Genomic DNA, 23,774 nt, shown 5'->3' with positions numbered 1-23,774 from the left:
CAGCTGGAGATGCAAATTTTATTAAGTAGTGGAGTCATATTGGAAAAGGTACATGAAGTAATTTAAATGCTATCTGGTGGTACTTGAGCCTTCTTTCCTTTCTTCAACATTGCTTTACATTGGGAAAATTTTGTACCCTGTAGAGACTAAATATGTCTATTATCATTTCCACTTTAAAGCACATTTCCCCCATTATTCTGCCAAAAATTCAACTTTACTAGGAAGACAGTCCAGTTAATTCTGGAATCATGTAAAACACTACAGGACAGACTCAGAATTTCTTTTGGCTTTAGTGGACTTTAGATTACACATCCTCTATGCTAGAAATGTCCTCATATTCAAACTATTTTAATTTCATCTTTTGTTTGTTGAAGTTACCTCTACTTACGTTAAGTGTAGCTGCTGGAAGAAAGATCAGAATCTGTACCTTTAGGAATGATGTATTATTGTCTGATATAATCATTTACATTTGTCCCTTGCTCTCCTGTTGCGTTTAAAGCTTTATGTTGGATCATACTTCCCTGTAGTTGCACCGAAAAAGACTTTGCTTTGCGTTTCATCATGTCAAGATATGTGTGGCAATTAGAGCATGACAGAAATTATCATAACTGTTTTTTAAAACTTACATTTTTGCAGACTACCCAGTTAACTGTAACATGAAACTGCCCTTCATTTGTGAGAAAAATAATGCCTCCTTACTGGAGAAACACGATCCCAGTTACCGCCCAGTCACAGGAGGTTGCCCTAAGGATTGGCTTCGGTTTCGGAATAAGGTACAGAAAAAACACTGATCAATTATCATTACTTATTTTTAATAGTCTAGTAAGCTGGAGTGCCCTGCTGAAAGAGGCAAGGAAGTATCCAGTGTGTTCAGGAATGAACTGGAAGGTGGCTTTTGAAAACTGCGTGCAGTGATTAAAATCATCTCGTCTACTTCTCTGTCCTTTTTTGATGGCTTTTAAATTTTAAAGCAGTAACCTTCAAGATTTTCATTTTCCCCTCACCATACACTTAGATCCAAGAACTTTGTTTTTATTATCTGATCTCATGCTCTGCTTTGAAGAAAAAAATTATTAGAAAGGAAAGGATGAGATTTCTGCTTCCTAAGTCACCTTAAGGATTTAACTTGCTTAGGAATTAGAGAAGATTTTTAAGAATGAACCAACAGAAATCAACAGCCATACTATAGTAAACTTTAGTACTAGGTTTCAAGGTAGTCATTTGAAGTCGTAGGCTGATTCCTATTATGTGACCTGTTGCTGTTCCCTGTACATAAGAAGGAGTGTACATCAAATCTGCACATTGCATTGTGCCAAGACTTGCAAATTTACTTCAAGTCGTTGCAGAATATAGCTTTTGAGTTCCTATCTAGTTTCTCGCAAAAGGTAATGCGTTACAGTAAAAGGTTATTGGCCATCCCAGTCTGACTTCAGTTAACACGTCTGAATTCTCATTCTTAAAACTGTACATGATCCTGATATAGCTGATTAAAAGTTATTGAATTCTAATCCTCTGCTGTGAATGACGAGCTACTCAGTGCAATTATTAATAATTTTTGTATTTAGCTATTCTACTAGCTAGTAATGGTTCCCATACTTTTGAGAAAAATAGTTACATTTTATTACAGGAAATGAAGTGAGATTTTCAGGCTGATTTAGAAACATTTTCTTATGAGTTTTTTCTTAGATATGAAAAAACCCTTTCATATGTTTATTTTGCAGTGTTTTCTAAAGATGAAATCTGAATATTTAACATTTAATGCAGCTAATGAAAAGTGTATAACTTTTGGAGGTTCACTTCCATCTATCTCAAATCAAGCTGAGCAAGGTATGGTAAACTGGGGGCACTTTCACTGTGCAGCTTCTCTTCCAAACTCAATATAGTTCTGCTTAAGAACTAGAACATAAAATCACTTGTTTACCTACAGGCATACTAGGAGCATTCTAAAAATCCAAGACTGCTTAAAAATGTGTTGTCTGTTGTTGTCTGTGCTGCTAGAAACATGGAAACTCATTTGGGGGGGAAAAAAAAAGTAAAACCTTGCATTAAAGAACAAGGAGAGAAGGGTCACTGCTGAATGAAAATTTTCCATGTTTTGCTTTGCTTGTTAAAAACAACTGAGATTGTAGACTTTGTACTGTGAAGACTGCAGTTTTTATTTGTCCCTTGCCATTCCTCCCCCCAGTACTGAAGTCCATGTACATGGAAAAAAGGTGCAATTGTAAATGAGCTTACCTCTTTCTGTGGGCTGGTCCCATCGGTGTTAGGAGGGTGGCTAGTTCTGACATGTAAATCTTCCACGGATTTGTATGGCTTAGAAAATAGGCTGAGGCTCGCATGTGGCCAGTAGTTAAGACATGTCAGCAGCAGCTAATTACATAGCTTCAGTTTGTCTTCCTGATCTAGATAAGCTGAGTGAATGCCTTTTGGTGCCTGGGGGGTTCACTGAAGGCCATTGTTTCATTCCAGAATGCTTGGTAAGAGGGCTCTGGTTTAAGAGTTCCTTGTCTGATTTTTTTTTCCATCTAATCCTTGCTTCCTTTGTCCAGTCTTACTTCCTCTGATGATGGGGTAGGCAAACTCTGCTAGAACCTAAGAAATGATTCTGCCTTATGGGGTATGTCAGTAGGAGGGAAAGGTGGAGCTATGACTTCCTTCATCAGTTTGGAGAGGGAAGGAGAGAACTCAAGTTCTCTCTGCAGGGAGACAATAGAAGATCATGCAGACTTGTGGAAAAGCAGCTTCTGAAATTTGTGTAATTGCAAGGGTACAAAGCACTGAAGGCAAAAACAAGTTAAATATACTCCTTGCTCCTCAGCTGAAAATTTGTAGCACAAATACCAATAGACTACTCCCTTCAGATAAAAGACAATGCCTTTGGGGTTTATTATGAAAGAAGGCAATGATGAGCATTTGGGAATCTTAAAGGACTAGGAAAATGAAGCTGATAAAAGTAGGGGTTATCTTATTTATGCAAAGTGTTTTTTCAGGTGTTTGCTGTTGTCTGAACCACAATGTGTACATGTTTACTGTTTTGTCCAACAGATTTTATAACATCCTTACTTCCTGAAATGCCAAAAGATATTTGGATTGGCTTGCAGTTTTTGTTCAGCACAAGAGAAAACAAATGGATAGATGGGAGTAAACTGTTGTATAGTAATTTTCACCCACTCCTGACAGGAAGACTAAGGAAAATTCCTCTGGATGTAAGTTCTGACTTTTGACTACTAAACTTCTCTTGACTATTGAAAAATGAAAGTTGGAATACTTTCAAAAGTAAAAGGGGGAAAAAAAGATTAAAAAAAAAAAAAAAAAGACCAGATCCCTCAAGTGGTGATTTTAATTAGCAGACAAGGTGACTGAAAGTAATGGAATTCTGTTTATTTGGACCTTTATTTGTATGATGTCTTCTGAACTGATATATGAAACACTAAAAGGTGAAGAAGAAAAAAAAATACACACACACACACACACACACACACAAAACAAAAACAAACAACTATTTAATGACTTCTGTAATTGCTATCTGCAATTTAAAGACTACATAAAAACAGTCATCAAAAAGATGCCATCGATAATTATTAGTTCAGTTATACTTAGCATCTGTAAACCATCATGCATCGGTATTTAGCATGCTGCTCTACCAAGGCGAAGCATAATAAGTATAGTGGAATCATACCCACGAACAAGATTTATTTTAAGTGTTAATTTTTTTCATTTAATGTTCTTCCCCCATATTTAGCTTATGAATTCTTTTTGAGTCTAAGCACCTGGTAGTGTTTGTAAAATAGGCAAGCTGTATTGCACCACTCCTTTGAAACTTCTTAAACAAGTTCAGACAGATCAAGTTCTCCTAGCCTCATGTTCTTTCACTTTCTCTACACGAGTATGTTTATACTTTATTTTTGTCTGATAAGTGTGTCTATGACTTTCAGCTTTTTGATGAAGAATTTAACAATCAATGTGGTGTAATCCTCAACGATCCCAAGTCTCAGTATGTTGGAACATGGAATTTCACTGCTTGCGCTGACAGGCATTTCTTGGGTATATGCCAGCGGCCTACAGGTAAGTCTGCAGAGTCAAAATAATTTAAATAAATTAGAGCCAGAGTCTGCTGTTAAGATGCGTATGCCAGAAGACCTCTTAATACATGTAAATCATTGCACTTGAAGAGCAAGATTCTTGTAGACACTGAGCAGGTTCGTTTTGGAAAAGCATAGTGTGAAAGGGCGATGATGTGGGACAAATTTTATCAGCTATTCAGAATTTCCCCGTTTGTTTTTCAAAGAACATGTCAGAAGGTATCTGTTTTCCTGAGAGGTACTGACTGTGTGGTTTCACTGAAACCATGCTTCAGCATATAGGAGCTTTAACATTCTGGGGGTATAGATGTCATGTACATCAATGGCTAGAACAAGTGACTCCTTTCCCCTTGGAACTGTGGAAGATGGAAGTCCTGGGGAGGAATCTCACAATATTTTCACCATACTTAAACGTCTCCTGTCCTTTTAGCACTATCAGAATAGGAGGTATCATGTGCTCTTGAAGTTGAAATCGGACTCCCCAGAGCAAACCTTGAGGGCTTACATGAAGAGTGATAATCTGCAGTGATGTGGCTTTCTGTAGCTTCATAGATTTATTGGCATGAGTAGGGTTTCTTAATCTGAATTAAAAATAATATTCCGATACAGCCATGTAGGTTGCTCGGCACAAATTACTGGAACTAGATCAAACAAATATATCTACTCTTGCATTTAATTACTGCTATGGGCTAATATTCAGCATACCCACTTTTGAGTATGTACTTCTATGTAATTAACCCTCTTAAGTAACTAACTTGCTATCTTCTTAGGGGAAAAAAAAAGCTGTGTAAAAAACACCCAAGAAAATATTCACCTTCTTCTTTTTCTTCTTTCTTAACTAGGCAAAGCAAGCTTATCCCCCTTATTTAACATAAAAAATATTCTTTATTCCAGTGCCAAACATTTTGGAAATTCCAAGTGTCCAAATTTGAAGTCTAGCTGGGAGAGATGTAGTCATAAATAAAACAAACAAACTGAAAATTAGATTTTTATTAATAGAAAGTTGATCTGCAGAGATCGGTGTATTATCAGTCTGGGTTAACTAAAATAGTAAGCATTTCCTCCTAGCCAGAACTGTAGAAGATGTAATGAGAAAGGGTTTGGGACTGTCAGAGTATGTATCCCGGTCACTGGGGATATGGGTCTTAAGGTGACTTGTGTGGAAAGGGACCTCAGAAGGTTGCAGGGATAGCTGAGACCTGTCCAAGTTGCCTTGAGCTTTATCCTAGAGAAAAAGACAACTCAGATTTCTAAGAAGTCTTGGTATGATTTGTTATTTGCACAACTTCTTGAGACATTCATCATCAGCAATTACGTCTTTTCTCTCTCAGAAACAAACTTTTACTGTTCTGCCCCTTACTAACTTGTTTTCGGTTTGGTACCCTTTGATATGTGGTTACTCTTCTGGTCCGATAGTTCTTTTTTTGCTGGCTGTATATCAAGTGAAAGCATTTAGCAGCAGACACAAGCAACTTCATTCTAATAGTCCATTTCAGCCTTCTCGCTTTTATGGTCTACTGAAAGCTGGAAATAGTGCATAAATACCAGATGTATATTTATTTTTCTCTGTTCTTGTGTTTTGAAAAATGGCTCTGTCAGCCTACCAATTAGCCATTTTTACATTATTATTTGAAGTGTTTTTTCCTCTCTCAGCAAGCCTTTTTATGCTTCCATGTCAAGTTTCTTCTGCCTTTTTTGGGGAAAAATGTATTTATTTATTATGTATAAATTTGGGGGAGTTACTAGCTTTGCATGCTTTAATTTACCACCCAAGGGAATGTTTGCATATTTTATTAACTACAATTGCAACGCATCACTGAGCTGTCTGCCTTCAGAATGATGCTGATAACTGGCGAGGCTCAGTGCTAAGAACACAAACGGTAAATTACACCCTTCCCTATTCAAAGTGGATTTTCTATAATTAATTAAGTGCATATGGAAACAAAATCAATTCCCAGTATGCGTGTGGATGGCAGTAAGAAACTCTGGGACTGTGCTGTACACTGTGAGATCTGTATAGACAAGTTTTATGGCCCATTGGATTTGCATAAGCATAAATTCACAGGCTCCACAGAGATAAATGAATCAAGTATAGCAGTTGCTATCTTGCAGCAGAGAGCAGTCATTTTCTCCCACTGCTGTATCTGATTGAAGCTGTGGAGTATGTTTTTTCTTCAATAAATGAAATTTTTACCACTATTTAGCAGTTAAATAAAAATAGCTGGCACAAAAAATGTGTGAAGCCAAGTTAAGAGAGAGATAAAAATAGAGTGGCTGAAAATAGTCCTTCCTGCTTTTTTTGCTGTTATATATTCTCTGTCTAAAGTGTAAAAGATATTTGTTCCTAACTAAAATCATTAGCATAATCTACTTCGTAAGAAAGTATTTTTGATATTTTTTCCAGGGGAATATAAACAGTGTTGTTTTTTTTCTGTTTATTACAGAGAAATTGGGAATTTAGAATATATTCCATTGTTTAACCATCTAATAACTGTATTTCTTATTTAGGCATAGGAGCTGCTGATAATCAGACAGAGCAAGTCCTTAATGAAACATTCAGCTATCAAAACGTTCAATACGAAGTAATTCTGAAGAATTTGTCCTGGGATGATGCAATGGCTGCATGCATAAATCGCAAGATGCAGCTGGTTAGCATCACAGATCAGTTCCAGCAGGCTTTTCTGGCTGTTCAGGCTGCCCTTCATAATCAACCGCTGTGGATTGGGCTCTTCAGCAGAGATGTAAGTTTTATTTTCTATTCAGACTGTAGCTTAAAGTCATCTTTAGAGTTGTATGAAATAGAAACTGGGATTAAAAAATGCAGTAACACATTAATTATGGGGTAACTTTTCATTTAGTGATAATCATCCAGAGGGTCTCAAGATTAATGTTCTAAATCTTCTGTTCTCTGAGTTACAGTCAGTTGTTGGACTCTGCTGAATAGATTGATGAAGAAGAGACAATTGTTTTAAAAGATTATAGGAAGAAGGGACATATTGTAGGGGTAGCATCAATACAGGTCACTGTATTACCTTTTGTCTCTTTTGTTAATGAACGAATAATATAGTCTTTTAGTATCATCAGCACTGTTTACACTACCACTGTAAAAAGTCAACTCAAATTCTGCTTTAAAAAGGAGAAACTAGAAGTGGCAAATGAAATCCAGAATGAATAATTGAATACTTCTGGAGATATATTTATAAAGTTTATGTTAAACTCTGTTGTTATTTCATGTTATTTGTACTTCTGCTTTGAGTTTGAGGGAGACAGTTTGAGGAAGACAAAGAGATGCATTTTTTTTTCTTCTTCTGTGTCTGTGCTTGTTTGTTTTTAAAATCTCTGGAAAAGTCAGTGCAGGAGGTACTGCTTTACTGTTCTGCCTTTATTAGCCAGAGGACCTCCTGGTGATCTTCAGTGTGGATTGAAAGCACTCCTAGCTGTTAATGAACAGGTCTGGGCTTGCTTGCAGGGTTATCTTTTTGCTGAACACGAGTCTTGATAATTGCAAGAAAAAAGTTAAAACTGGTTTGAAAAAAGCCTTACCTGCAAAGGTTGGTGCTCACTTAGCATCTGTGGTATTACGATCTTCCTATGTCAGTAATTGGCTACTGAGTATTCAAGGCAAAGCAGGAAACAAAATAGAAATTTCAGTGTACACTTCATGGAGAATATTTTTTAAAAGGAAATAGGCATTTAGTCTTAATGAAGATGAAGAGACCAGAACAACCTTTTTTCCCTCCTCCTTTGAATATTAACCTAATATTAAAACCTAATAATTTGATGTGACAATCAAATGATTTATTTTGGTGCATACAGCTCAGACATGCACTAGCTTTTGAATATTGGAATGCTTGGCTGTTCAGGCACAACTAAAAAGTCACATGAAAGGCAATTCTAATGAAATTGATCAACAAAACTTATTATTCCAGTGCTGGAATCCTACACATGAAAGATACAAAATACATTAAATTACAAATAGTCAAGGAGATTTCCTGAGGAAAACTTTAAAATGTAAGGTTCTTAAAGGGTACCAAGGTTGTTGCATGTGGATTTTTCTTATTCCTCCTGCATCCTCCAGGGCAGAAACACATCTTATTTATTTAATTAGTTAAATACTTGATAGATCACTTTCAACTCTCTGTGGAGAAACTTTGTTTTCAGATATTATCAGTTTTCCAAGACCAGATAATTAGACCTGCCATTGATTTACAAATGCAAATGATGTAATTTGGACATCTCATTGCCTGGCCTTCCTCCATAAGCATAGAAGTTAAACATTAACACTTGATAATTTGTCATCTACTTCAGCTGTTTCATATTCTTGCAACTGCAAAACTTAAAACAACAAAGCTTGTTATATTGTGAACAGATCAAAATGAGAGTAGCAGAACATTTAACAGTTCACACCAGAGAGAGACATCGTGAATGCCATCTGTTTAGCACTCTCTGGCCAATGCAAATGTGTTATCTTGTTTTCTGTACCTTATATATGCATATTATATATATTTTATTTTTATTTACTATGTAAGCTGATCAATTTTATTTGTACAATGCTAGGGTGGAAAACATTACGGCTGGTTGGATGGGAAGCACGTTAGTTTTAGTCGCTGGTCTGAAGAGGATGAAGAAACAAGTGAAGAATGTGTGTTTTTGGATATTGATGGCTTCTGGAAAACTTCTGACTGTTCCTCTGCAAACAGAGGTGTTATATGCTACTCATCAGAAAGTATGTATGCAAATAAAATACTTCCAAAAGGTGCATTTTGTTTTATGGTGAAGCATATTTGAAAATTTCAGACTGTAACTTCAAAATTAAAACTTTTTAAAATTACATTCCTTCAGACTAGCTTGTTTAAAATAGGGTAATATGCACCTGTTGATCTTAATCCACAGGCTACATAAAAAGGAACTCAGCATAAGTGTTTTGGGGTAGACTATACCCTTTATATTGTTAATTGATTCTACCTTTGTATCATTATTTTAATACCATTGCATACTAATCTCTCCAACTTGCATGTGGAAGATGACTGAGCTACCTCTGTACTATAAACATCTTAATATTGAGACCTCTTCAGTCATTCAAGTCTAAAAAGAGTAAGAGATACCTGACTATATGGAGGAGAAAGACAGCAGGTAGACACTGAATTGAAAGGTGCAAATTAAAGTCATCTTCAGTTCACATAAACTGTTCTAAATATACATCTATTATAGCAGGACAGCTTTTGGGGGGGATGCATATGTAGCATGACTCCTTTCTCAAAGAGAAAAACATCTCAGATTATCACAGATTTCTTCTAGGAGAACATTAATAATAATTTGGTGAGAAGACAGTTAAAACTATTGTTGTACATACTGAGTCACAGTAAAGTATATACTTGAGATTATGACATCTTTAATTAAGTGGTGCTTCCACTCTAATCAACTACAAGAAGAGTTCGTCTCACTTATCAAGTATTAAACAAAGTCATAGAACTAGGCTGTATTGCCAGCTATGGAATAGCTTATCTGTTATGGTGATCTACCTTCATACAAAAGGCAGTAAGAGCTTTTAGTTACTCGTTCATGCTTAGCATTTTTATGTAGTGATTTTATTCTTAAACCTATATAACCTAACAGTTGCGCAAGCTGTAAGGGTTTGTATTCTTTTGTAATGCTCACTGCTTAGTTACTTAAAAACAAAACAACAAAAACAAACCTCACTGTCACAAAGAAATTGAAAACAGTAACACATTACACGTCCAGAGGGCAACACTTTTGTCTTGCTTGTTTTAAAATGCTACCTGAAAATGTACTGTGGTGTGTAAAATTGTTTTAATAATGTTTTTCCTTATTTAGAGAAGAATGAAAAAGAACAAGTTACACAAGTTAAGTGCCCACATAAGATTAAAAATACACCCTGGATATCATTTAGAAACAACTGCTACACTTTTATGATAACAAAAAATAGATGGCAAGAACTGAAGTCTCAAGAAGCTCATCATTTATGCAAGAAAATGAGTAAGTACTTCTTTATATTACAGGTATCTAAGGGCATACCAGATTGAGGGAGATTAGTTTTAGATCTGAGTCACTGTCTTAAAAAAGTGAGGGTTTAGGAAGGCTGTGCAGTTGGATATGTGTATTAGTGTTGCACTGCCTGATGCTGTTTGTGCTCATGCTACTCTGATTAAAAGTGCAAGGCCATGTGTTCGAGAGGGAGATAACTAGGAACTGCTGAATTCTGAGATCTCTGAAAAATTGAAAACACATTTTTTAATTTAAAATATGCAAATTTTAAATGGTTTGGGTAATTGTTATCCCCTTGGCACCATTCTGTCTTTACAGTCACAAGTACTTTTTTTTTTTCCTGTGGAACAGTAAAGTGAACAAAGTAAACAGGCAGAGAATAGTCCAATTCAGAAAAGCATGTGGGCTTTTCCTGTTCATCCTGAACAAAGCGTACGCTTAGGAGCAGCTTCCCTCTTATATTAAGTAATTCTTTTAGCATTTCAAAGACATGCGTATTTACATAAACTGATTTTTCATTAATTGATTTCAATTCAGTCTTTTTCTTAATCTGCCTACTAGATAAAAAGTATTAAGAACATTGTGAACAATTGCTGATAGCTTTGTGTTCTATACACCCGTTTTTTACTAAAATAATAAAGGGAGGAATAGTGAAGGGAAAATAAAACTTTACAGATGGTAGAACCCATAAAAATTTCTGGAGATGAGTCTTAGCCACAAAACCAGGGGAAGCACTGTTGATAACGTCTTTGAGAATTGTTTTCCCACTATTCATTTGGTTCTTTTGTCTTGCTTTTATGTATTTTTAACCTATCTTTAGTAGTTAATAATAGCAGTGAAAAATACTTTGTTGTAACTGAAAGGTGAATCTGTAAGAAAGTAATTAAAAAAATAAATAAATTCAACAGATCCAGAAGCATTTGTTCTGAGTGTTCGAGATGAAGAAGAGAATAACTTTGTTACTGAGCAGCTTCATTCATTCAGCGGTCTGGCTATGTGGGTCTGGCTGGGTGTAATTTATGACGACAGTGGTAAGTTGTCTTTTTTTTTTTTTTGTAATAACTAGATTGGAGATGGTTTGCAGCATTAAGTGCGTGTTTCAGCATATAGCTAAACTCAAACCAAATACAAACATATAATAATGATTTATATTTGTATTTATCTTCTAGAAGAAAATAGTTATGGACATGGTTTCTGTTTGAGTGATAATTAAATCCAGTATGTTCTGTTTCATCTAGATTTGATTTCCTGGAAAGCAGGATGTAAAAGGGCCTGGATGAGTAATACTAATGTGTTTAGCATTGTATACAGAACTAATTTAGAGTAACTTAGAGCATCACTGATTTTTTTCCAAAGTGAATATCTATCTGTTAATGTCATTAAAAGCTAAATGGTATTTGTACGCATAATGACAATGGCTTGATAAATATGCAATATTTTTCACAGACAAAGTTCTGAAGTGGTATGATGAAACTCATCTGGCTTACAATAACTGGAGGCTGGGAAGACCTACCATAAAGAAGAACAATTTTTTTGCTGGTGTAAATCTTGATGGTTTCTGGGATATTTATAATTATTCTCAAAGTTGGCATGCTCATCACTATAATGTGTACAGTATTCTTGCCTGTAAAATTGAAAGGGGTAAGTTGTAGAGAAGATTCATGTACAATTTATGGAGTGTTGGATGAGGCTCGTAATTTAAGTTCTGGTCCTGCAGCACCTTCTGTACAAGGCTTTGGTTTTGCTCCCATTTAACCATGTGGCACTGCTCTTACGGGCTCCTGTTGGTATAGGGTCAGTCTGTGCATAACTACTGCAATATTCTGAGCAGACTGAATGTGTTTGCTGTACTCCATCATTGGCTGTTTGTAATGTTCAAAATAGCGAAAGATATTTTACATAATATTAAGTGGCTTGCACTGAAAAAAAAAATAACTCGTCTTGCATTGTTACAGATTAATTTTAATACTTTCCATATGTTCTTAGTAATATTAATGAAGTGTACAGTTTGTCTTGTTTTTCTTTGAAATAGGACCCCAGCAGCACAAACCTCGACTGCCTGAGTCTATTCCACATGGAAACAGAACATACAGGATCCTTCAGAAAAAATTAACGTGGTATGAGGCACTGAGAGAATGCAAACAAAACAGAAGTGATCTAGCAAGTGTACACAGTGAATCAGAACAGTTATTTCTGGAAGATATTGTCAAGCAGGATGGCTATCCTCTGTGGCTTGGGTTGTCAATTCACGATGTAAGTATGTACTGTTGGTAACCTCAGTAAGACTTTGTAAATACTATCCTGTATGTGACATCAAATATTTTCCCATATTTCTCTTCCAGATCCTTAGAAGCTCCATTTCCATGTAACATATATTAAACCATATTAAATTTCAGTGTATGTAGAGACACTGCTGCTATTTTTTCTTAATCTTTGAAACTTTAAAATAATACAATCAAGCAAGGCTGAATGGAGCATGTTTAGTGCATGTCAGGACTGGTTCTTCAAGGCCATTCAGGAATTGGCTCTCTAGCAAGTTATGCATCCCTTCTTCCAGAAGGCCAAGCTACAGATCATTATTCCTTTTCTGTCTGCTTGTCCTGAGAGCAAAAGCACATGGTCCCAAACCCATTTCCCACAGTACTCCCCAAATCTGCCTCCAGAACTTGTAGTGGTAGTTGGTTGGCAGGATAGTCCTCTGCAGAGAGAGCGGAAGTGTGTTTTCTATGCTTACCTTTGTTACTTCTGCTCCTCCTTTGATTGTGAACGGGTCTCCCACTTCTCATAACTGTCTCTTCATTGTCAAGAGTTTCCATCGCTGTATCTACAGTTTGAGCTGACACTGCAAACCATTGCTGAGCCTGGCCTGCTTTATGCACTGCAGCCATGCCAGCGGTTCAGCAGTTTGCAACACGTCTAGTAATCTCCACAGAAAGGAAGACAGACTGCTTAAATGGAACAGCAGAATTACATTAAGTAAAACGTTCCCTGCAGAATATTACAAGGCACACTGCAGGTTTAAACTTGGAAAGGTGCTATGGTTTCACAGTTTGCACAAACTGGTAGGATTCCTATGTTAAGAATTGCTTGGATTGAGAGAATGAGGTATCTGAATTTTAATTTATCACTCATCAAGTGATAACTATTGCTACGTGACTTATTAATGACTGACAAGATTTAAACCACAACCATGTACTGCAGCTTAAAAATTGTAGTTTTCTTTCTTTAATTAGGGAAGTAAAGCTAATTTTGAATGGTCAGATGGAACTGATTTTGACTACTATCCATGGGAATTAGAAAACTCAAATACTACTGAGAACTGTGTTCTGTTGGATACTAAAGGATCTTGGAACCGTACAAAATGTACAAATGTTGCTGAAGGTGCCATTTGCTATAGCCCTCCAAACAGTAAGTGTTACTTTCCAACATTTTATGTAGTTATCTTCTGTATTCTACTTTTACATGTTTTATTTAGAGATAGAAACAAAGGCTGAAAGACAAACGTGTATTTTTTAAGATTCTAGCAGGGATGATAGAACATTGGAGACTCATTCTCTAGAGGTAAAAACCTAAAACAATCCTCGTCTTCTCCTGGTCACCTCTGACATACACTTAAGTGTTGATCTTTTTCTTAATCAAATCTATATCAAACATAAACCAAACTTCAAAACACCATAAAAGACAAGGGAAAAAAGGTTCCCAAGTCTTTGGGACTTGTCTTATGTCCATTTTTAAACAATTCTACTAGACTTGAAGAATTACATACTAATAATATTATTATATTAGTATATCAATGCATTATAATATTATATTAATTAATTATATATATCATACTATAGATTACAGATTATTATATATAATGTAATATATTATATACCATAAATTACATTATATATAAATATATTACTATTATATGTAATCATACATTATATAATTATAATATATGAGGTATTATAATTATATATTAATATACTGATTGAATAATGGATGTTAGTAGGAGCAGTAGTCCTTGTTAATACTTTCATGTTACTACAACAAAGAAACTGCACAAACTCCTGCAGCAGAAATAACATTGATATCTTTATCTTTCCAGAGAGACAATTACAGCAAAAGCAAGCGAGTCAAGCCCCAGGATGCCCGCAAATTAGTGGAACGCTACAGTGGATACAGTATAAGGATCACTGTTACGCATTTGACATGGCGTTCTACAATTTTTCAGTATATAATGCGGAAGATGCTAAGAAAGTCTGCCAGAAACTGAGTATGTGTAGACTCTTTATCACATTACAATCTGTAATTAGTCTATTATACCAAAAGAATTAAAAACAAGAATGAAAGCCATACACTGGCTATGCTTCAGCTTTTCAGCTCTCCTTCTTTTATTTAGGAAAACTAATAGGTAGCTTTACCTTTGAACATCTGATTAAGGCCCTTGATAAAACTCTGCAGTGTGCTGACAATTTGGTTGGCACATGGATATCTGCAAGAAAATGCAGATATTCATTCATGGAGGATTCAGAAACTTAAGGTTTACAGTTTGAAAGAAAATTTTTATTTTATACAAATAACTTTTTTAGAAATAAAGTTAGTGCTTTTAGCAGTGCTTTCTTACACATATGCTTTCATTAGTTGCCTGCAGAGATATCCCTATCAAATAGTCCAGAGATTATAGATAATATACATTATAGATGTTACTAAAAAACACTTTTTCTGTCAAATTAAAGGAATCTCTCTCCTGTTTGATAAGCTATGTGGGGATTGTATCACAAAAGACAATGTTAAGCAACTGCATGTACAGAATCTTTGATCACCTTAGTTTAGAAGGTAGTGACTGTCGCAACTTTTGTAATCATATGATATAATGTTAAACTCACTATGTAGGAGGCAAAAAAGAAAAGGTGCAAATAGACCCAGTTCTGAATTCACCTTTCTCTTCAGCCTGCCCTGGTGGCTCAAAGAGAAAGTAATCTTTCCCTAAATTAAGCTTCTGGCTTATATTTGCATATAGTGGTAAAGAATGGGTACACTGGGTCTTGACTCCAGTGTACCTCTTTCTTCCTCTTACACCTTAATTTAACACTGTATATTTAAAAAAAAAAATGAGGTACAAGTGATTTAGAAAATAACTCGATTCAACAAAATGCTGAGCCTTTTGCAAAAGGGATTATCACTTGAACAAGACTAGAAATTCTGAATCAGTGATATACCTTTTGATTATCTTCCATGTAGGTAGTCCATATCTGCAATAAGTTAACTGCATTTTATTTCATAAGACCTGCTTGAATAACGAGTCATCTGAAGCTATCTAGTGTAGCACTACACTGTATTTTAGGGCGTGGAGGGTTTGTCTTTCTTTTGCAGGTTACTTCAATTAATCATAGAAGCCCAGATCATTATTTTTTTTCTTGATGTAATTGTTCCCCCAGGAAGCTTAATGTACGAGCACAATGGAAATTTCTAAAGTTACAATTCTGACCATTTTCCTCTTCCCCTTAGATCCTTCAGCAACACTTCTGACCATAGGAGATGCTGAAGAAAATGCATTCGTGAGCACACACATAAAGGAGAATGATCTCATCACCAAGAAAGTATGGCTTGGACTGACTCAGAACTCTAAGGGTAAGAAGCAGCAACCATGTATGAACATGAATGTTTCATATGGTAAATAAAAATGTATAAATCCTCAAATAAGAATACAGTTTTGTAGTAGTGGTTGCGTACAGTAACTCCTGTCTGAGGGTGGCATCCCTCACTTAGCAGGGCACAGCCCTTTGGACTTTGTCATGTGTTAAGTCTCTTCCTGTTGCTCACCTGAGATAGTCAGGAATCGGTGAAGTTCATTTTCTCCAACGCTCTCATTGATGCTTCGTGGTGCTGTCGCTTCTGTCCAAATCAGGTCTGGAGAAGAGGTGTGGCTAAAAGTGATGTGTTCATATTTATTGCTTTAAATATACAGAATAGATATTCTCAGCTCTGATTCTTTTAGCAGTGTAAAGTAATAGTTCAATAGCTTGTGAGCTACATTCATTGTAACATTAAGGGATATTTTGGTGACCTAACTAAGCAAATTTTTCTCAACAGATCAGTCCCTGTACTGGCTTGATGGCTCATCAGTTAATTATGCCAACTGGGAAAACAGAAGCACAGAACTCAATGAAAAATGCAGTGTTATCCTGTCCACAACTGGCACATGGTCCAAAGTTGACTGCAGTCGTAGCCAAAGCAGAGTGGTTTGTAAAGCTCCTTTAGGTATGGAAAAATTTATTTTTAGCAGAGACTTAATACTGTAGTGACTACATTCAAGATATTCTTTTTGCAGTGGAGGAAGTCTCTTAAAGTAAAAAAAAAAAAAAAAAAAGTGCAAACCTCACAAGAACCTATCAAGTAGCTCTGCCTTAAACAAGAGCCTTCTGTGACTGTTCTGTCATAAAATTACATTCAGCTAAGACAGTATACTGATGAGAAAAAAAGGACAAATTCTTTAGAAATTTACCTCTCCCAGCTCCCACTGTCCACTTATAATAGGGTAAGGGAGAGATTGAAATTCACACTTAAGAGACAGCATAGAGTAGTTCCTGTGTTTTTAGTTCTTACCAGAGGGTGTCTTTCATGGGCGGGTCCATACAGGTAGGTACAGAAAGACTTCTGCTTGTAAGAGAAGCTGGGTAAACAGGTACTGCAGATTGTTTTCAGTCTGGAGGAAGCTTCTGAAAATGGTCACACAGCTCCAGAAAAAAACACAAAAACAAACAAACAAAGAACTCAGGCCTCGTGTTAATTCCTCACATTCTGCTCTGTCCAGAAAAGGAAGCAATCACTTGAGCATTAAGCAGATTAATCAAAATAGACAATTAAATACTGATTCACATGAGAACCGAACTTCCAGTTGATAAGGTGAAGTCTATTAATACGTTGAAACGGTTTGCCTTTACTCCAGCTAAATGACTCCTACATAAATGCATACGGTATTAGTGTATAGCTACCTAAGCACCAACCCCATGAAAGCAATATTCTTACCAAAACTCTTTAAGTAACAACAATTTTTTTGTTCTGTTACAGGTTCTAATCATACTGGGGTGGCTGTAGCATTTGCCCTGTTAATTATCTTAGTCTTCGCTGTCGGATTAGTGTGGTTTCTCTACAAAAAGAAGCGTCTTCACTGGAGTGCCTTCTCTTCAGTACGTTACCAAAGAGGGATGAATGATGATGAAACTGATGATGTGTTCACAAAAGATAGCTATTGAGAACCTGTTCCTTCTAGGCAATTTAGCATGAACTTCACTGTGTGAAGCCACAAGGAATGAACTACTTGATGTTTTGTTACTTCTTTTTGAAAAAGTAATAAGGCTATTCATGGGGGCTAAATTCTTTTATACAAGTGTGCAATTTTTCTTCAAGCCCATTTACATTTGGCCTCAGTTTAAGGTACAAGGTTTCTGGAGTTCTGTAATATATTTTAATTTAGAGTATTATTTTCCTTCTCTTTACTGGAAAACGTTTTTTAATGAAATAATTTGTGCCAATAGTACTTATGCAACATCACCATATTGAATGCATGTAAAATTGCTACATGAATTCTGTCACTTTTGTACAATTTTCACTCAATAACTTCAGGCCAAATGATGTAACGTTTTGATAGCTAGCACTGGATTTACCCTGTAGCAGCTAGCACAAAGACTATAAATAGGAGACAAGCCATTTTTGTGTAGCAACTTTTCTAGAAAGCTATTACAAATTTTGATACAGTAGGGGAGAAAGGAGTTATAAGGCAACTAAGCATTCCTTCCTATCCAACTAGACTTTAGATTTTCTTGTTGTAGTGGAGGAAGATCATACTGCTACTTTTTCCCCTCGAAGTCATGAAAAAAACCATGTTATAATGGTGAGATAAGAATCTTAGAATGCAAAATGCACATTTTGAGCAAAGAATTATAGGGAATACCCTGTACTAAAGCCATGCTATCTACGAGTAAATTAAATAAATGTAGAATATTTTAAGTCTGAGACTGGCAAGCTGGCAAATAACTAATCTTATCCCCCAAAGGTAGCAGGAGTAGTAAAACTACCCACTAAGGGCTAACTGCAAGCACAAGCAAAACTCAAGACATAATTAAAAACCTTAGCCTTATAAAAGCAAAGGCATCAATGTTGTGTTTTATCCTGTGATATAACTGTCAAGTAAATTATTCAGTTTCTTTTTACAAGTCCTTTCACAAAGTTTTAAAAGCACAAATAGCAGAAATGTTTACAGTGAAAATCAGTATCTAGAGCTAAGCATTGATTAAGACAAACATTAAGAAAACTGCACCTAGAGTAGTATTTAGAGGAAGATCTATCACACTCTAGCTTGTCTTCAAACTACTCTGGAATTAGACCCGAGTGATTTTCTTGTGGATAAAACAGGGAAAAGACCTCCATTTTATGATCTGTTGCACTGTGACACCTGAGGACAGGAGTTTGCAGTGATGGTGTTCCATGTTCTGTAATGAGATGCTCCTGACATTGTACCTCCAGTAATGCTCTTGTTTATACTAGGGTTAAATGCTTTACTATATAAGGTGAAATATCTGTTGTCTGTCCAAGAAATAAGATAAAGATATAAGGAAGGAGTGAGAAAGAATGTATGGTAAATTAAGTTGCGTATGTAAATGCTAAAAATACTTGAGTATTTTACATAAAACTTAAACTTGATTTTTGTATGGAATGTGTCACTGTGGCCTTTTCTATGCACTCCGAAGAAAGTTATAAAGGGAAAAAGGGAAGACAGCATTGTAAATGTTATTCTAGTGATTTGACTGTTTCAGAAGTCATTAGACTTCTTAAACGTGCAGTACGAAAGTCAGAACAGACACGGTTACTTTTATGAAGGAGTATATGCAAAAGACCAAATCCATTCCCCATCTAATGATGGTGTGATATGGGAAATAGGAATACATTTGGTCTGACATGCTGAAAAAGCGTACTACTGATTTCTCTAAAGCAACATTGCAAGGTCATAATATTCAGCTGTGTTTTTTTCCCTGCGGTTTACTTACGTTGACAGCACTTTTCTTTGTTCCTTTTTGCACTATTTTGATAAGCAGGTGTTTATCATCTGTACTGAGAAATAGAGAACTTTCTGTAGATATCACTTTAGAGCCTGTTAAAATAGAGTGAAGGGGCATAGTAAAGGAAACATTGTTTTAGTTTGCTGATGAAGAAATAAGCACTTTCATTGTTTTGGTACTTAGGCACAATTGTGGACGTTTTCTTTCTTCTTTCTTGATGCTAGTTACTATGTAATGAAAATAATCCCCACCTCCCTTCTTAAGCCTCCTTGGTTCCAGAAGTATGAAACATAACAAACCCTGGTGCCTGTCATCTTGTTTTAGCTTATAAGCATAAATGTTTTGCCAAAAAATTTCTAAGTTAACAAACTTTAAAAGTGGTGTTTTATTGTCCTTTTCTAACAACAATAATAATTGGGGAAAAATATTTACAAATTCATGTTTTCAGATTTACTAGTTTTATAGGTGTTTATACTTTGAAAATTTTTAGGTGCGAGTCTGAAATTGAAATTAGTGATAAAATCCTAATTACCCAACAAATGACTATATCCTTTTTATAATAAAACCAAATATTTGTATATTTTATTCTTACGGATGATGTAAATAATTTTGCAAGGCCCCTCTTTTCATGTTTGTTTTATCATACCCAAGTTGTCTAATCACTGGTGATTCTTATTTGAACAAGCACAACTGCCTTAGTGCAGCTGAATAACCCACTTTATTTGAAATATATAGGAAAATTATTTAGCAGTATTGTTACTGAAAGAATAAAGTTAAATAAAACACTAAACTGCTTACACTGGTTTTATTTCCATGGAAGCAGTTATCAGAGCTAAGGTACAGCTTATTAATCACTGCATAAAAAAAGCACATAGCACAGGAGCTGTGATCACAATTAAAACAGATAGTTTTTACACGGATAAGGTTTGCCCAGAAAGGCAACATTCCTCTGTGCCTTTGTTTTTAAATCAAGGTACAGCTCAGTAGAGCCACTAGATGAGACAGCTTAGCTTTCTTACAACAGCTTAGGAGCCCTTATAAACTGCATTAGAGCTAACATAATTCCCCATAAAATGGAGGCAAAGTTAAAATACCTCCAGCCTTGTGACAGTTGCAATTTAAGCATGAGCTGTGTTCATTTTAAGTATCACCTGAAACTCAGAATTCCAGTCCCCTAAAATCCCTAACACCTGGCCAGAGGGCAATGTTACTAGCTACAGGCACTGCCTTGCTGGGAGAAACACCCTGTTATGCACGACTATGAACATGGTCAATTGCCTCAAAAGAATTAATGTAAGAACTGAAGACAAAGGACGAGCAGGGAAACAGAAACACAAAAACAAAGTACATTCCCCAGGTCACACAGCGGTGGAAGTGGGAAGACGTCTTAAAACTCCTTCATCTTAAAGCACAAACTGCTGGACTGCAGTAGTTCAACACAAAAACGATACAGCTTCAGCTAAATGCACAAAGGTTTTTGCACACTTATGACCTGACGTGAGCATCACAGTCCTGTTACAACTGAAGACCTTACTCCTATGGAAAGACCCATAGCAAATGGAGCAGCACCTTTGGTTACTTTTCCTGATTCTTGCACAGTCTCTGAAGCATCTCTCACCAAATCCTCTGTCACAGAAAGGTTAAACTGCACCTAACACTGGACCAACCATCATTTTCACTTTAACACAGTTTCTGTATCAGTAACTTAACTCATGCAGGTATCAACCACAAATGCTTATGCACAAACACTGGCTCTGATGCATTTATTGCACTTTCTATCATTTTTTTTCCTTTTTATTTTATAAACCAAATGTACCATCTGCTCATTGCTCTGGACATATGTTACACATCCAAACATTTTTGAATGGCGGAAATAAATTGCATGGCCTGTCAGTGATTATACATATATACATATATATACCCACATATATATACACACACATATATTTGATGGTTGCAAATAAAGACCACATTTACAATATGTATTGCTGAAAGTCAGAATTACAGTTTGGACGCTTTATGCATGTGTTGTTGCTCTGTGTATGGAGCACAGTGTAACCCCCATATTCATAAAAGTTTGTCTGATTCATAGAATCAGACTGGTTTGGGTTGGAAGGGACCTTAAGGATCATCCAATTCCAACCCCCTGTCGTGGGCAGGGACGCCACCCACTCAATCAGGTTGCTCAGGGCCTCATCCAACCCAGTCTTGAACACTTCCAGGGATGAGGCATCCACAGCCTCTGGGCAACCTGCTCCAGTGCCTCACCACCATCTGAGTGAAGAAATTCCTCCTGATCTCTAATCTTAATCTCCCCTCTTAGTTCCCCCTTGTCCTGTCAATATCTGACTGAGCAAAGAGTTGCTCTCCATCTTTTTTATAAGTCCCCATTAAGTACCGAAAAGCCACAATTCATTCTGTTGTCAAGAAAATGCAAGTTCTTATTGGCCAACTTATGTAACGGACTTTGATAGAGAACTATGAGCAAAATTAAAGAACTAAGCTTAGGAAAAGCAGGCAATCAGGTACACAAAAGACAAATTCAGTTGTCACTGTAACGGACTTCTCCCATTTAGATCTGAAGAGTTTTACAACTGGCAATTGACAAAGCACTACAAAACAATTTCACTATTGATATGAAATTAACTTGCAAATGCTGCATAGCATTAACGCCACTATCTTGTTTTTAATCCCTTTATCGTATTTTCACATTGAAAATGCCTATGCCTACTATTATAATATCTGCCAGTAACTAAGCTTTTTGACAGAACTTGCGGGGGGCAGGGTTAGGGAAATACCAGATGAGGTACATGCATTTGTTGTGATTACACGGTAATGCAACACAGACTGCAAGTCCTGGATTTCTATTTGCAGTGCAGAAAGAAATACAATCAGAACGATGGCTGGTTGGTAGCTTTGCTCCTTTTCAGCATAAATACAATAATTTTCTCTATGGTAACTTTTAAGAAAGTATCATTTCAGTGATAGAAAATAAATTATACTAAAATATGCTTTCTTCATCATATTGGCCCCTTTACGAGCACATTTTTTGTGAGAACAAAGATCTTTTCCCACACGCTGTATCTCAGGACACTTGCATTAATTCTAAGAGAGCTCTTTCTACTCCTGCTTTCTCCTAGCTTCTCTTTCTATATGCCCTGTGCCATTGTTCCCCTTTAACAGATGATATGAAATGACCATTTAAGCAAAACTGCAACACTTCTCATACTCTGTAAAATGCAGCAAGCATTGTAAGCCTACTCAGATTAACCTTACAAAGCCATTGATTCAGATGAACTCACAAATACGCCTGCATGACTGTGCACGGCTGAATGACATCCCTGTTAGCACCTGCACTGCCTGCTGCTTCATTGGCCTTTATTTTCCTAAGTATGGTATGGGCATTGGGGCACTTGGTTGCAAGGGAGAGTGTAAATTATCTGTATACGGGTAATACGTGGGCACATTTACCCACGACTTGGATCAGGAGCTACTTTGAGGAAAGGGGCTGAGCTCCTGAACTTTCTGCTGTGTCTTATCTCCTGCGGCTGCTGTTGTGCTTCACACCTCTTCTGTGCTGTGCCTGTCGCCCTGTCCCTCACCTCGCACAGCCCCCTAGAGCCTCTGCCTCACGCTGAACACCTGGCTGTGCCTGCAGCCTCCAGAGCTGTGACTTGCCACCTGCAGACACCCTGAATACAAGTACTTAAAGAGAAAGTATAGTTCTACTTAGGCTGTGGCGTAGGGTTAACGTGTAAACACCAGCACTGGCAGACAGAAAACCTCCGAGTTACCCGACAAACACCACCAGGGCACCACTGGCGAGCGCACCGCCAGATAAACTCACCACCGGGCACGGGAGCCTGCAAACCAGCTGCCGGGGAACAAGACCGGGAAGCACCACCCGCAGCACCAGCCTGAGAGGCGCAGGACGAGCGGCCCAGCAGCCCCGCAACCCCAACGCGGGGAGCCGGGACGAGGAGCCCGAGGAACGCCCGGGGGCTGCGGGACTCCCCCGGGGGCCGCCTCGGCCGAGGGACGGCCCCTGGGCGGGCCGCTGAGGCAGCGCCCAAAATGGCGGCAGGCGCCGCGCAGGCGCAGTGGGTGCGTAGTGGCTGCCCGGCTGAGGGGCGACATGGCGGGCATGGGGCTGCCTAAAAGGGGTTTTAGCGGGTATGGGGTGTTTTAGGGAGGGTTGTGGGATAAGAGGTGCGTGTTCGGTTCTGGCACTGTCCCCAACACCCGCCCAAACAAAGGGGAGCTGCCTGTGCTTGGGGCTTACTAAGCAGAAAGGAAGGAGAGACCAAGAGGTTGGGGGATCACAGGTGGGGATGGGCGACAGCTGAGGAAAGAAAAGCAACTGCTGAAGTAAACAGAGGCAGTTTCCATCTAAAGTAAGGAGCTGTAAAGACTACACAAGGTGTTAAACATGAAGAAACTGAAAATCCGTGAACCATTGGTAGTGAAATTCACAGAATCCTAGAATCATGAAGGTTGGAAAAGACCTCCAAGATCATCTGGTCCAACCATCACTCTACTACCAATGTCCTCCACCAAACCATGTCGCTAATCACCAGGTCCAGCCTTTCCTTGAACATCCCCAGGGATGGTGATTCCACCACCTTCCTGGGCAACCCAT

At 37.2% G+C, this 23,774-nt stretch overlaps 1 protein-coding gene across 1 annotated transcript in view; it reads left to right on the top strand.

Annotated features, from left to right (window-relative positions):
• The window catches only part of LY75 (lymphocyte antigen 75), a 46,854-nt gene extending 26,929 nt beyond the window's left edge, over window positions 1-19,925 (top strand). The window contains exons 21-35 of the mRNA XM_027461496.3: window positions 637-773; window positions 1,722-1,827; window positions 3,046-3,206; window positions 3,936-4,065; window positions 6,591-6,823; window positions 8,640-8,808; window positions 9,918-10,079; window positions 10,997-11,119; window positions 11,535-11,729; window positions 12,121-12,341; window positions 13,322-13,496; window positions 14,182-14,349; window positions 15,585-15,707; window positions 16,170-16,337; window positions 17,148-19,925. Of these exons, the coding sequence (XP_027317297.1) occupies window positions 637-773; window positions 1,722-1,827; window positions 3,046-3,206; window positions 3,936-4,065; window positions 6,591-6,823; window positions 8,640-8,808; window positions 9,918-10,079; window positions 10,997-11,119; window positions 11,535-11,729; window positions 12,121-12,341; window positions 13,322-13,496; window positions 14,182-14,349; window positions 15,585-15,707; window positions 16,170-16,337; window positions 17,148-17,332 (2,456 nt within the window). The 3' untranslated portion in view covers window positions 17,333-19,925. The remainder of the gene's footprint in view (window positions 1-636; window positions 774-1,721; window positions 1,828-3,045; window positions 3,207-3,935; window positions 4,066-6,590; window positions 6,824-8,639; window positions 8,809-9,917; window positions 10,080-10,996; window positions 11,120-11,534; window positions 11,730-12,120; window positions 12,342-13,321; window positions 13,497-14,181; window positions 14,350-15,584; window positions 15,708-16,169; window positions 16,338-17,147) is intronic.
• The last annotated feature ends 3,849 nt before the right edge of the window (window positions 19,926-23,774 follow it).

Source organism: Anas platyrhynchos, chromosome 7 (genome assembly GCF_047663525.1).
Source record: "Anas platyrhynchos isolate ZD024472 breed Pekin duck chromosome 7, IASCAAS_PekinDuck_T2T, whole genome shotgun sequence".
NCBI lineage: Eukaryota > Metazoa > Chordata > Aves > Anseriformes > Anatidae > Anas > Anas platyrhynchos.
The sequence above is the reverse complement of the archived record's forward strand: the minus strand, read 5'-3'. Positions and strand labels throughout refer to the sequence as shown.